At 49.1% G+C, this 13,598-nt stretch overlaps 1 protein-coding gene across 11 annotated transcripts in view; it reads left to right on the top strand.

The window, feature by feature from the left end:
* Positions 1 to 13,598, top strand: part of LRSAM1 (leucine rich repeat and sterile alpha motif containing 1) — a 63,348-nt gene that overhangs the window by 30,198 nt on the left and 19,552 nt on the right. For 7 of the 11 annotated variants that reach the window (XM_038374330.2, XM_038374326.2, XM_043499144.1 and 4 more), the window contains 5 exons: positions 4,836 to 4,920; positions 7,957 to 8,078; positions 8,486 to 8,576; positions 10,066 to 10,196; positions 12,485 to 12,514. In XM_038374330.2, the coding sequence (XP_038230258.1) occupies positions 4,836 to 4,920; positions 7,957 to 8,078; positions 8,486 to 8,576; positions 10,066 to 10,196; positions 12,485 to 12,514 (459 nt within the window). The other 4 variants (XM_043499147.1, XM_043499148.1, XM_038374337.2 and 1 more) reach the window with 4 other exon arrangements.

Raw genomic sequence — 13,598 nt, 5'->3', positions numbered from 1 at the left:
TTTCATGAGCTACAGCTCACTTCATCGGATGCATTCGTGAGCTGTAGCTCACGAAAGCTTATGCTCAAATAAATTTGTTAGTCTCTAAGGTGCCACAAGTCCTCCTTTTCTTTTTGCGAATACAGACTAACACGGCTGCTACTCTGAAACCTGAACTGCCCAGCAATTGATAGCCTGCTGGGGGGCTGCCAGTCCACCCTGGTTCCAAGCCCCCACCAGCTTGCTCCAACCAGCTGCTCTTTCTGCAAAGCAGGCAGCTGCCAAACAATGTTATCCGGGAGCATTGCACAACTTTAAACAAGCATGTTCTCTAGTTGATCATCAATGTAAGAACATAAGAATGGCCCTACTGAGTCAGACCAAAGGTCCATCTAGCCCAGTATCCTGTCTTCCAACAGTGGCCAATGCCAAGTGCCCCAGAGGGAATGAACAGAACAGGGAATCATCAAGTGATCCATCCCCTGTCACCCATTCCCAGCTTCTGGCAAACAGAGGCTAAGGACACCGTTCCTTCCCATCCTGGCTAATAGCCATTGATGGACCTGTCCTCCATGAATCTATCTAGTTCTTTTTTGAACCCCGTTATGGTCTTAGCCTTCACAACATCCTCTAGCAAGGAGTTCTACAGGTTGACTGTGTTGTGTGAAGAAGTACTTCCTTTTGTTTGTTTTAAACCTGCTGCCTATTAATTTTATTTGGTGACCCATAGGTCTTGTGTTATGAGAAGTAGTAAACAACACTTCCTGATCTACTTTCTCTATACCAGTCATGATTTTATAAACCTCAGTCATATCCCTCTGTCGTCTCTCTGCCAAGCTGAAAAGTCCCAGATTTATTAATCTCTCCTCGTATGGAAGCCGTTCCAGACCCCTCATCATTTTTGCTGCACTAACAAAACGACGTTAACTGGAATGACTTTAAGTGAGGAGTGCTGTATGAATAAACTAACAAAATTAATTCTGATTACAGCAGCTTTGATAGAGGATTTTGCTGGGTTTCATGCCCCTAGACCGGGGTAGTCAAAAGGTGGTCCAAGGTCCAAATCCAGACACTTTTGAGTGAACTGTAAAGGTCAGATGGGCTGAAGCCAAGCAGGGCTGGATCCATGGGGAGCAGGGCCTCCCAGCGGTGTAGCTAGGTGGAGGTGCCACCCGCTTTTACTCACTGGGCGGTGCTCCGGGTCCTCGGCGGCACTGAAGGCCCCCGCCACCGAAATGCCACTGAGGACCCGGAGCGCGCGAAGGCCCCTGCTGAGCTGGAGCACGCGAAGGCCTGTGCAGGTGAGTAAAAATTTAAAAAGACGCCTATAAATTAAAAAGGCGCCACTTGTGCTCAGAGGGGGAGCAGCTGCTCCCCCCCCCAGCAACGCTACTGGGGCCTCCCCATCAGGGGCAGATGGTTGGGCCAGGCTGCGGGACAAGGTGTGTCTCCAGCCGGCTGCTTGGTGCAGCTGAAGCCTCACCAGTTTCCATCCTCCACCAGCTGGCAGCAGCAGAGGGATGTAGCGAGTGGCCGTACGGGTGAATGAGCAGGCACTGGCATCTGGGCTCAGTGAATGGAGCAGCGGGAGCCTCTCTGGGCAGGGAGCTGGCAGGCGATCTGGGGGCTTGTGGGGAGCTGGGTCACCCAGCCCACCAGGTAAGCGGAGCTGCCACACATCTCTCAGCCAGGTCACCTGCTCAACCACAGGGCCTCAGAGCCAGGCCCCGGCTCCCCACCCTGGAGAGGGGCAGAGGCAGGGAAGCACTGACTGATGGGCTGGCACTGAGTCCCAGGCCTGCACCAGCCACTCTGACACCATGACACGGAGCAACACTGCCTCCCACCTTGAGAGTGAGGCCCCAGGGGCCCCATCCAGCACTCCCCAAATACTCTCTCCAGCACCCCCCCAAATACCCCTCCCAGTACAGAGACCTTCCAGATCGCTCAGGAACTCCCTCCAGTACCCCCCCAAATACCACATCCCAGTTCACACACACCCCTCCAACACCCCAAATACCTCCTCCCAATACACACAGCCCTTTTGCATCCCCCACCCCCCCGAATCCTCTCCCAGTACACAGACCCTCCAGCACCAACCAGGTAACTCCTCCAGCACCCCTAAATATCCCCTCAGTACACACCCCTCCAGCACTCCCCAATTACCCCCTTCTAGTACACACACTCCTCCCTTATCTCCCCAAATATTCCCTCCAGCACCCCCAACTGTACTGCCAGCACCCCCTCCCCTTCTGGCCATGTCCTCTTTTTGGGAACTTTGAAATATGGTAACCCTAAACTGGGTGTGGTTAATCGGGGGTATGGAGAGAGAAGCTGGGGGAGCAATCGGGGGTTATATGCCTACAATAATTTCATTTGACAAACCAAATGTAATACTCCTTGTAAACTCAAAACAAATTCAAATTTAAAACCGTTGTCTGAAAATGTTTTAGTGCTAATATTTGCAGCTGATATTTTATCTATGTACTTTCTCAAAGTCTCAGATCTAATTTACTACATCTTTCCTGGAGATTATTTTTAGGTTATGCAGTTCATTAACAATATAGGCCCTGGGCGTATTACACAGCATTGTATGTGTTGAACAGGGTCACTTGTGGTGTGAAAAATGTTTCTCTGGAGTCTGGACCTTGACTATACTCTGGCCAAGAAATTTGGACCTTGACACAAAAAAAAAAAAATTGACTACCCCTGCCCTGATACTCCTGGGGGAATTCTGCTGTATTATGCATGTACAGAAGTCATGTGTTCCACAGAATTTTTTTTTTTCCAGCAGAAAATACATTTGTCCCGAAGTACTGCAGTTCCACCTTTGCCCAGCAGAGGCTGTTGTGGCACCAGAACAGCTAGCAATGAATTCCCCCAAGAAAAGAAAACCGGGAGTACTTATGGCACCTTAGAGACTAACAAATTTATTCGAGCATAAGCTTTCGTGGGTTACAGCCCGCTTCATTGGATGCATTGAATGGAACATACAGTAAGAAGATATATTTCAGAGTAGCAACTGTGTTAGTCTGTGTTCGCAAAAAGAGCAGGAGGACTTGTGGCACCTTAGAGACTAACAAATTTATTTGAGCATAAACTTTCATGAGCTACAGCTCACTTCGAGAGAGCTGTAGCTCACGAAAGCTTATGCTCAAATAAATTTGTTAGTCTCTAAGGTGCCACAAGTACTCCTTTTCTTTTTAAGAAGATAGAAAGATAGATATAGATATATAGATAGAGATATAGATATAGATATAGATATACCCGTACAGAGAAGGTGGAATTTGCCATACAAACTGTAAGAGGTTAATTAATTAAGATGAGCTGTTATCAGCGGGAGAAAAAAAACTTTTGTAGTGATGATCAAGATGGCCCATTTAGACAGTTGACAAGAAGGTGTGAGGATACTTAACATGTGGAAATAGATTCAATATGTGTAATGACCCAGCCATCCCAGTCTCTATTCAAACCCAAGTTATTGGTATCTAGTTTGTATATTAATTCAAGCTCAGCAGTTTCTCGTTGGAGTCTGTTTTTTGAAGCTTTTCTGTTGCAGAATTGCCACCCTTAAGTCTTTTACTGAGTGGCCAGAGTGGTTGAAGTGTTCTCCTACCAGTTTTTGAATGTTATGATTCCTGATGTCAGATTTGTGTCCATTTATTGTTTTGCGTAGAGACTGTCTAGTTTGGCCAATGTTCATGGCAGAAGGGCATTGCTGGCACATGATGGCATATATCACATTGGTAGATGTGCAGGTGAATGAGCCCCTGATGGCGTGGCTAATGTGATTAGGTCCTGTGATGGTGTCACTTGAATAAATATGTGGACAGAGTTGGCATCGGGCTTTGTTGCAAGGATAGGTTCCTGGGTTAGTGTTTTTGTTGTGTGGTGTGTGGTTGCTGGAGAGTATTTGGTTCAGGTTGGGGGGCTGTCTGTAAGCGAGGACTGGTCTGTCCCCCAAGAGTAACTCTGAGGAGTCTGGGACAGCCATGGACTGTTATGGGTTAGTGGGTCCTCAGCCTATGTGTCAGTATATAGCGCCCATCTGATCATAGCTGGCTTATTTTTCTGTCCAAATAAAGGGAAAAGATGGGCATTGAGCCATGGCAGAAGGTCAGCCTGTTTTCCACTTGCTGCATCTGGATTCAGTTCTGTGTTCTGCTTTCACCAATGAATGGGGATCACCATTGTTCTGAGTAACTGGACATGCTCTGGGTCTTGGTCCTAAAGGATAGCTCTGCAGGGTCTCTTACTAGCAAAGCGAGACCCTTAGGCCATGTCTACACTACAGCCTGTGTCCGCAAAATTTATGTTTTTCTCCGCAGTGTGAATATTCCACACATCTCTGAGTGACACAAGTTACACCAACAGAAGCATTTGTATGCACAGCACTATGTCAGCGGGAGAGCTTCTCTCACCAATATAGCTTATGATGCTCTTGGGGTTTTATTATGCCAACAGGAGCGATCTCTCCCATCGGCATAAAATGTCTTCACCAGATGCGCTGCAGCAGGCAAGCTGTATCGATATAGCTGCACCACTGCAATGCTGTCCGTGTAGACATGGCCTTAGGGACTGCAAATTGATAAATCCTCTTAAAGTGACTCAGTGGGAGCTTCCAAAAACAGCTCTTCCCAGCTAGGCCAAAACTGTGCTCTTATCTTCTGGTCAGCTGCAGAATCCCAAGTCTCCCTGAGTGACTGGCCAATGGCTCTTTCCAAGAGCTTTGTTACCCGAACAGCAGTTCCTAAACCCATTGGGCTCATGGGCACCCTTACACAGCATAAGCAAACAGAGGTTCCGAGGCTTACGGAATGAATCGCCTGAATATCTTCTCTCTCTCAATATCCTAGGTCCTAAACATTGAAAGGAATCTCTTAAAATTTATTCCACGGTCTATAGGGGACCTCGCCCAGCTCCAGACCCTCAATTTGAAAGGTATGGCAAACTTTTCTAAGGCTGGCCACCAGAAGAACAGCAGTAACAATTTCCCAATTCCTAATTTGCATGTAATTTACATATTTTAAAACCATATTGAACTCTCACACCTATGGCTCTTGCTTGTCCTTGTATCTTCCTCGTTAGATGACCAGAAACTGTTGCTAGTTCAGTCTCTCCAGCAATTACAAATAATGGTTCTTTGCCTGCTCAGACCAGTAATTATAGGGAGAGGGCAATGGGCATCTGCATTTTAGAGCTCCCCGGTCTATATTTCGCACGCTGGCTGCACTTTGGGCACCCTGGCTTAGATTATACATCCCTTGAATCTCCCAAGCACAGAGGGGAGGAGAGCAGGGATCCTGCATCTGTGGAGGGAAATACAGTCAGAGAATAAAGGTAACCTCAACCTGCCTGGTGACTTTGCCTCTGCAGATGCCAGCGGTGCTAGGCCAGAGGAGGAGGAGGACTGGAGGGCAGGGGAGTGGGAATGCTGTGTATGCTGGTGTCTCTCAGGGATGAGGGGATGTAGATCACATGTGCTATTTATCACCTTAACCGATCATTTCCTCGATTTTGTGTGCGTGTTATTTATGTACAAAGCCCACTGACACTCAACCCTTTGTTAACAAAGTTTTTGTGTGGAAATTTCCTTTGTGTAAATTCAGGCATAAAACTCTTCTCTACTAAGTGCTATGTTTTGGAGCGCATGTAGCAACTCTGAATACAGGTGACTGACATGACAGGAGAAGTCAGGCAAACAGAAGATGACTCTTAAATATTTGAGTGCTGGGGTTGTTTCTCAAACAGGTTGACATACCTCTTGCTGCTTGATCTCCTGTGAAATCCCCCTGTGCTGAACCAGGCGCTATGTCAGTTCAGTTTTCTTCTAGGCTAGTAGAAAGGGCCAGGAAGCAGTAGGATTGGCAGATCTGCTGTAGGCTATTGAAATACCCCCCTTTTTGGTTTAGTTGTGACAATGTTTTTGGTGTGGGGATGGGAAGAGCTAGACTCTGCTGTGAGCCTAGTTCCTTGCAACAAGAGAAGTGAGGGGCTATAAATATAGAAAGCTCTCAGAAAACCTGTCTCTGACACTATGTATAGAAGCAAGATAATGAGAGGGGTGTGCAGCAGCAAAGGGGTAAGTCAGGTATTGTAACAAACAGAAGTGGTTGCCTGGAAATAGCTTGCATTAGCCAAGCTTTAAGGTTGGCCCACCAGAACTCAGCAGCCAAGTAATTCTCCTGGATTTGCCAGCCTGTATCTCTGGCTTGGCCACAGTGGGTCAACGTCCCTACAGAGCAGCACAGGCTTAAGAGAACCCACGAGAACACTCTGATAAAGGGAACGTTGTGAAGGGACTGGAGGGTGTGTGTGCTTAGGTAATTGCTGTGTTCAGCTGAAACCCTGGCCTCTTTCCCCTTAGATGCACAGGCCAATAGTCAGTGTCCTTCCCTCCCATCCCATGTCTTTGCAGCGGAGTTAAGATGTTCCAGCACCGTGTGTAGTCCTCTTAGAGTATGTCTACACTGCAAAAAAAAAAAAAAAAAACCCACGGCAGCAAGTCTCAGTGCGTGGGTCCACTGACTGACTCAGGCTGATGCTGCAGGGCTAAAGCTAGCAGTGTAGATGTTCCCGCTCGGGCTGGAGCCTGGATTCTGAGACCCTCCCCCTTTGCAGAGATGTACTCACAGACTCAATGTCTCAGAAAGTGTGATGAGGAAGGAGGTTCTGTGCATGCTGAACTGCCCAGCAGGTTGTAGTGCTTAGCAATAGCTGATTTGGTAAGCCTCAGGCTGGGGCTGTCAGGATAGGCCCTGATGACCTAGCTACCTGTGGCCAGCTCAGGCATACAACAAAGCATTAGCCATACCAGACTATGTGTATAGTTTGTGCAGTTTAATAAACAGGCTGGAACCAAGAGGTCCCGCAAGCCCAAACACTAGGTCTCTCTATGAACTAGGTAGCTGTCAGGGCTGATATCACTCAAATGACCAAGAACAGCAGTTTGGCTATTTGGGGGTATCTGTGCCTGCTCCTGGCTTCCTCCCCATCTGTTCCCCATGTGGCCTCGCTGTCACATTAGGCTCCCCACCCCCATTGTGGCTGTTGGCAAGTCTTGTCATTTGTGGCTGTCCATAGTCTCAATACCCCAGCCTCTCCCCTGCTCTTACCCATGTGGTGACATTCTCACTGCCCCACACCCTCATCCCATCTGGCCTCTCTCCAGTCTGGACACTGCTGCCAAAATTCCTCTCTCCTAGCTGCTCAGCCCTGGGCACTTCCCCTCTTGGAATTCCTCGATTGGCTTCCACTTCCCTCCAGTGCCCTGTTCTCCTTCTCCCCTCCCAGGCCCTGACCAGCTCCCCCCCTTCCTCAAGCTCCCCTCTTGTTCCTTCCTGCCTTCTGAATTCCCTTTGTGGGTTTTTCTCCCACTTTCACTTTTGTTCCTTCCATGCTGCCCCTTAAGCCTGGAGTCCCTTCCCTCTGTTTAGGGGTCAAGCCCTGCCTCTCTGTGAAGCCCCTTGCACTCAATCCACTGAGTCCTTAACCTGGTACATTTGGGTTCTGGGTTGTAGCTAGTCAGCCTCTTAGGCCAGGAACCATCCTCCTAATATCTTTTGTAAGGGGCTGGCTGGTCACATGGTGTTGGCTTCCAGCTGGCTGTGTCCCACTGTTACCTTCCCAGGGAAGCAACTGCTGTAGTGACCGCAGGGATGTTATGTGGCACAGTTGGTGAGCGATCTTGACTATGAGGGAGGAGTCTATATTGGTCTCTGTGTTAAAATGTGCTGAGCCTGCACCAAGTTTTGAGATCCCTTCATGTATGGTACATAATGTAGGGACAAAGTGATTTTTATGCACAGACCAGTGTAATCTCAAGTCAATGTATTGAAAATACCAAGCTAGCTGGCAGCTGAGGGGTTTGCAGTTCAGAGGAGTGAATTCTCTGAAGGATCAGTTTGCGGGGTGGACTAATTTGGGGGGGTGGACCTTTTCTGCCTAGGTAATGGAGGGAGGACCTTTTCTCCCTAGGAAATAAGCTGAAGGAGCTGCCTGCTACCGTGGGTGACCTGCGCAGCTTGCGCACCCTTGATGTCAGTGAGAACCTGCTGCGGAAGTTGCCCCAGGCGCTGGCTCACATCCGCACACTGGAGGTACGCAACCCCTGCGCACGTGAGGCAGTGTTAGGCACCCGCAACCTAGGCAACTGCAAGGGGCCCCGAGGCAGTGAGGTGACTCTGTTACTTGTCCCTGGTGACAAACACAGTTGCAGCGGAGCTGGAACACACCCTACCTGTGCGGATGATGCCATTTTTCTCTACAGAATGGCATCCTCTACGCAGGAAATGTGAGATCATGCTGACTGCGGGTGATACCTGCTAGTGCAGAAACATTCTGCCATTCAATTATAGTGGGGTGCAATGAAAGTATGGCGGTTCAATCTCTAGGGTGAAACCCTCCTTTTCTGCTGCTTTGACCCCCTGGCTTTGAGCCAGCAGGACTCTGTCTAGGTTGTTAGATTGTGAATGAAAGCTGGAGCTCTGTGCTTTTTGTTTTGGAGACTCTGACGCTGGATGCTTCGTCCATGACGTACCCGCCATATGATGTTTGCAGTGCTGGCACAGAGTCTGTCCAGCAGTTCCTGTGCAAAGGTAAGCAAGGGGAGCAGCCTGTGGATGGGGGTGAAAGGTCAAGGGTCTGCTGCACAGCGTACCTGGGGCTAAATGCCAATCAGGAATGTGTCTGTGAAGGTGTGATGTTCCAAAGGGGGTTGGTACTTCATGGGCTGTACCTGGTACCTCGGGGAGCTTTTGATTGGCATTTTGCTCATGTGGCAGATACATTAGATAGCATGTAAGCCGTAGCTGGCAGACAGCCAGAGTATGAGCTACGGGATGGGTATTGACTTCTTACTGGCTTCTTGAAATTGCTGACCAATTTCTGAAAGGGGCAAGATTGGTCTTGTGGTTAAAGCATAGGAGTGGGAGTGTGATGGCGAACGTGGATCCCACACTGACCAGGAAAGGGTTAATGAGCTGCTGTGGGCTCAGTCAGCCCTGCTCCACTCCACCTACAATAGGCGACAGTCTTGGAGGGAGGGTTTCCAGGGGAACAGCACAGCTCAGTGAGGGATGACTGGGATGGAGAACAGGCTTCCAGCTCTCACTCTGAGAGGTGCCTGGCTGGGGCTGCAGACAGCTTGAGAGACAGCTGGCTGCCAGAGCCTTCCTGCGGGAAGGTGGGCCCAATGCAGGATGGTTCTTCTGATTTGCTACTGATGACTTGCCTGCAGTTGCAGAAGCCGGTGTCTGCAGGTATTGCCTTGCCTGAAGGGGGCAACAGCACGATAAAACCCTTTTGGTTTTTTACACCTGCCCGAGGACTCTGTAGTGGTCCGTCCTGAGAGAGATCAAGGTGCAGGGAGTCCAGAGAGCTATTCCAGGCTGCATTACTGACTCTGTGTGACTGTGGACAAGCCACAGTCTCTATGTCTTCTGTTTCTCATCCATAAAATTGGGACAATATGACTTCTCTTCCCCACGGGAGGATGTCAGGCTTATTTCACAAAGGGCTTGGAGGCCCTGGGAGAAGAACAAGGGACTGGTATTAAAACACAAATACTTAAGCCTGCTAGATGAGAAGAGGGCAAGGGAGGAAGTGCTGCTTGTGCATGTAAGCTATATAGCCAATATGGGGGGTGCTAAATGGAAGTGCCCAGTCAGACTTTCAGCTAAACTCCCTGCGATAAGAGCGATTAGGGCAAGAGTCAGAACTGTAACATTGCTCCCAGTCGGAATTACAGTAATCTCCCCCTCGGCTGATCCCCATGCAGCCCAAAGTGGGTCTGGTGATGCCTAGTAGCCTTGTTTGTCCCTAAGGTGAAGGGGACAATAATGCTTCTCCCATCCCAGTGCTTGAGACCATTCATCACAGCCGAAATCTTCCTAGGTGAGAACAAAGTCACATCACTCCCTTCAGAGCCTGTCATTGCCTGCTCCTAGCTGGCTTCAGGGATCAGTGAGCTTCTTCAGGCACTCTAAGAGGGTGGGGAGTGAGAGACTGTGATTGGAAGCAGAGTCTCCCTGGGCCAGCCCTGACCCATGTGCTGTGTAACTGGGTGGCTCTGTGTGCTTTGCCTAGAGTCTGGAATCAAATACTGCCCTCCCTCCCAGTATCTGCTTCCGGTGCTGGAAAGTGATGGAGGAGAAACATCAGTGGATGGTGTCAACAGGCGTGTGCATAAATACATGGAGGAAGACAGTGAGTGGCAGGTGAGGATCTCAGCCACATACAGAGCGGAATACCAGCACTTTGCACTTCTGCAACACCTTCCATCTGCAGATTTCCATGCCCTTAGTTCACTAACCGTCAGGATCTCTCACCGCGGGAGGTATGGAAGCATCATCCTTACATCCTTTGGCTAAACAGAGGCACTCGGGTCATGGAGTGAGTCGATGGCGGAGCCCTGATGCCCTGGCACACAGCTCTATCACCATGGCCCTGCTGCTCAGGGTGTGCAAAGCGCCCTGGAAGCCAGTTGCAAAGAGCACATGTTCATGTTAGTATTTTCCTGCACTACCTTCATTTTAGGTCAGCATCTTGAAAGCAAGGAGGCAGGATAGCTAGAGGGATGCACAGAGTGTAATGTGGTGTGTGCCCAGTATTGCAATACCAGGGAATTCTGAGTTTTCTCCAAGGGGCTTCAATGGAAGCATTAAGGCGCCATATAGGCGACTTTCCTGTTCGAAGGTCAGGCTTTAGAATGGGAAGTCCTGCAGCTCCACCCAGGAAGTGTGGAGTCAGCCCTTGTAGGTCTCATTTTGATACTGCTTAGCTACTGATGCCATGTGGCAAGTGTGCCAGGAGAATCTGTTGAGAATCCTTCTCCCATAAGCCATACCGTGTTTTATTTGAACTCTTTCCTCACTTGGGGTATTGTGTGCAAACCAGCATGCCCCACTGCTTGCTTCTCATTTGGGGGCAACATGCCTAATTAGGCCCAGTGTACCACCATGTAAATTCAGAATCACTGCTTGTGGTCAACAGATTTACATGAGAGCAGAACCTGGCCCATCAGCTTCTGCCTCTAACATCTCAAACCCTTCCATGGTAACTAATTGGCATTGGCTTTAGATGAGCCGTGGTACTGTAAACTGAGGACCCAGATTTCTAGATATAGTATGGGGCATGCAAGGTCAGCCCTGTACAGGACTGCATGTAGAAGAGCTTTTTCATTGGACCAGCTTTAGCTATTTGGGTAGGGCTAGATACCTTTTCAGTTACAGGTTCCCTCTGGGAGCTTAGCTGGGAAAACTACTGCTTGAAAGTAGATAGCTGTAAAACCCTCATATTCATTTATTTTTTTGTAATAAATGAAGAGATTTGTTTGTATTCAGTTTTCCTTCAATGGCATCTACAATCCCGACATTGCAGCCTTGTCCTAAGGCATGAGAACCCGAAAGTAACAAGCTGGCTGCTCAGCTGCAAGTTGTACAAATATAACAATAATGCTAAGCTTCTCTATGGTATATCTACATTCTTAGGTTGCCAGGCTCTTTACAAAGGGGGGGTGAGCCTTGTTATCCCCGGTTTATAGATGGGGAGCTCTGCATGTTCACAGCCCTTGCCCACCTCTTCTGTGGAGTTGGGCTCTTCTGTGACTCAGGGTCTGAATTTCCTTCTTAGCACAAAGTGTAGCTCCTTTCACATACATGGAGTTATTCCTGATTTACACCAGTGTGAGAAGAGAATCTGGCCCCGGGGACTGGTGGAGGGAACTGAGGCACCTCCTACAGACTTGGCCCTGAATCTTCAGTGGCCCCAGAGCATACTCCTTTCCACCAGGTTCTGAATCTCAGTGGCACCTGGCTGGGATGGGTGCTTCTCCCAAGTGTGCCCGAGAAGGGGCAGCGTGCTCTCAGAACAGCAACTGTGTGTCGAACCATTTCCTCTTTAATCTTGCTGTCCCTTTAACAGATTGTTAGGCCATGTCTGCGCTACAGGAGCACAATTATGGTGCCGTAGCTATGCTGCTTCCTCCGACAGTGACGGAAGGGGTTTTCTGTCTCTTTGGGTAATCCACACCCCTGAGCTGCAGTAGCTAGGTGGACAGAAGCATTCTGCCATCAACCTAGCTGCATCTATCCCAGGGGTTAGGTCGGTGTAACTACAGAGCTCACAAGTGTGAAACACTGTAGCTATGTCAACCTAACTTAAGTGTAGACCAGGCTTTAGGCCATGTCGACCCTAGAGAGCTTACAATGGCGCCGCTGTAAAATCTCCAGGGTAGCCACTCTATAATTAAGCCACCTCCAACAAGCAGTGGTAGCTATGTTGGTTGGAGAAGCTCTCCTGCTGACATAGCGCTGTCCATACCGGCACTTATGTCACTCGGGGGGAGAGTATTCACATCCCTGAGTGACATAAGTTATACTGATGTAAGTGGTAGTGTAGACACAGCTCAGCTGAGGAAGAGGGAATGGAGTGGTCTAACATTATCTACAGTATGTGGTTCCCCTGATTAAATTCCTCTCTCCTAACAATTTAATTTACTTTTCAGAACAAATTCTTGGATTATGAGAAGAGGAAGGTAAGGAAGAATCCCTGCAGTGGCCTTTTCTGGGAGTTCTGAGTGTGCTCGTTTCTCTTTCTGTCCAGTTGAGCAAACTAGCACTGAATGCCTTGAAATCTGGAGCTCTGCAACCCCCCACTCTCTGAGTGAGAGAGGCATCAGAACACACACTCCACATCTGTCTCTAAAGGCAGGAATTGCCTGACATGCATTAGTTGTCTTCCTTTCAAATCAGTTTGTTTTGGCAGCCGTGGCATATTTTTGTGTGAGAAATCCCAGTTCAGGTTAAGCATATGTCCATCTCCATGTGGAAGAAGCAGGGCTGCTTCTAGTGCTTATGCTTTCTGGAGCTCTCCAGACACTTTCTTCACTTCTTTTCTACTCTCTAAGCTTCAGGAGTTTTAGTGCCTGGCTAGATCCAGACAGAGTGTGTAAATGTATCCACACAGCTGTGCCAGAGGACCCGCGTCCTGACCTGTAGCCCCCTGCTACTCCAGCCCTAGGCCCCATTCTGCTGAGGTACCTCAGTACTGCCCCACAGCAGTTGCTGTTCCTGACCCCCTTCCTCCTACCATATAGCTCTACCAATGGACCTGCAGCCGTAGTGAGAGCCCTTGTTGCTGCTCCACTCCTTTGTACATGCAGCTAAAATGTCCGTGATCTTTTCTGCAGCCAGAGGGCTGATTTGCTGTCAGTTGTCACCCCAGGACTGACATTACTGTGCCTCTGGCTTCCACCTCTCATTGAGCCTCTGGCTCTGGGATTCTTTCCTCTGATGCATTGACTGGCTTCGTTTTCCCCAGTGAAATCTCACTTTATTTCCTGCCCCTTTCTCAAACCTCTGCCTGTCCTCGCTGCTAGGCCAACTCCATGAATGTTCTGCATCAGCACTGCCGACCTCTGTTAGTCACTCACTCTGTGTGTCACCCAGTTCCCTCTCCCTCAGCTCAGACTTTCTGACTGGCTGACTCTGTTGCTGACGGCCTTCTCAGCTGGCATTCTGGAGCTCCTAGGGATTTCCCTGGCCAGGCTAACAGTACCTTGCTGCAGCTCTCTCTTCCCTACAGCCTGTTGTGGGGCTGGAGGAGAGGCTGAGCTCACG

Source organism: Dermochelys coriacea, chromosome 16, assembly GCF_009764565.3.
Source record: "Dermochelys coriacea isolate rDerCor1 chromosome 16, rDerCor1.pri.v4, whole genome shotgun sequence".
Classification (NCBI taxonomy): Eukaryota; Metazoa; Chordata; order Testudines; family Dermochelyidae; genus Dermochelys; species Dermochelys coriacea.
This window is presented reverse-complemented; position numbering and strand designations above follow the sequence as displayed.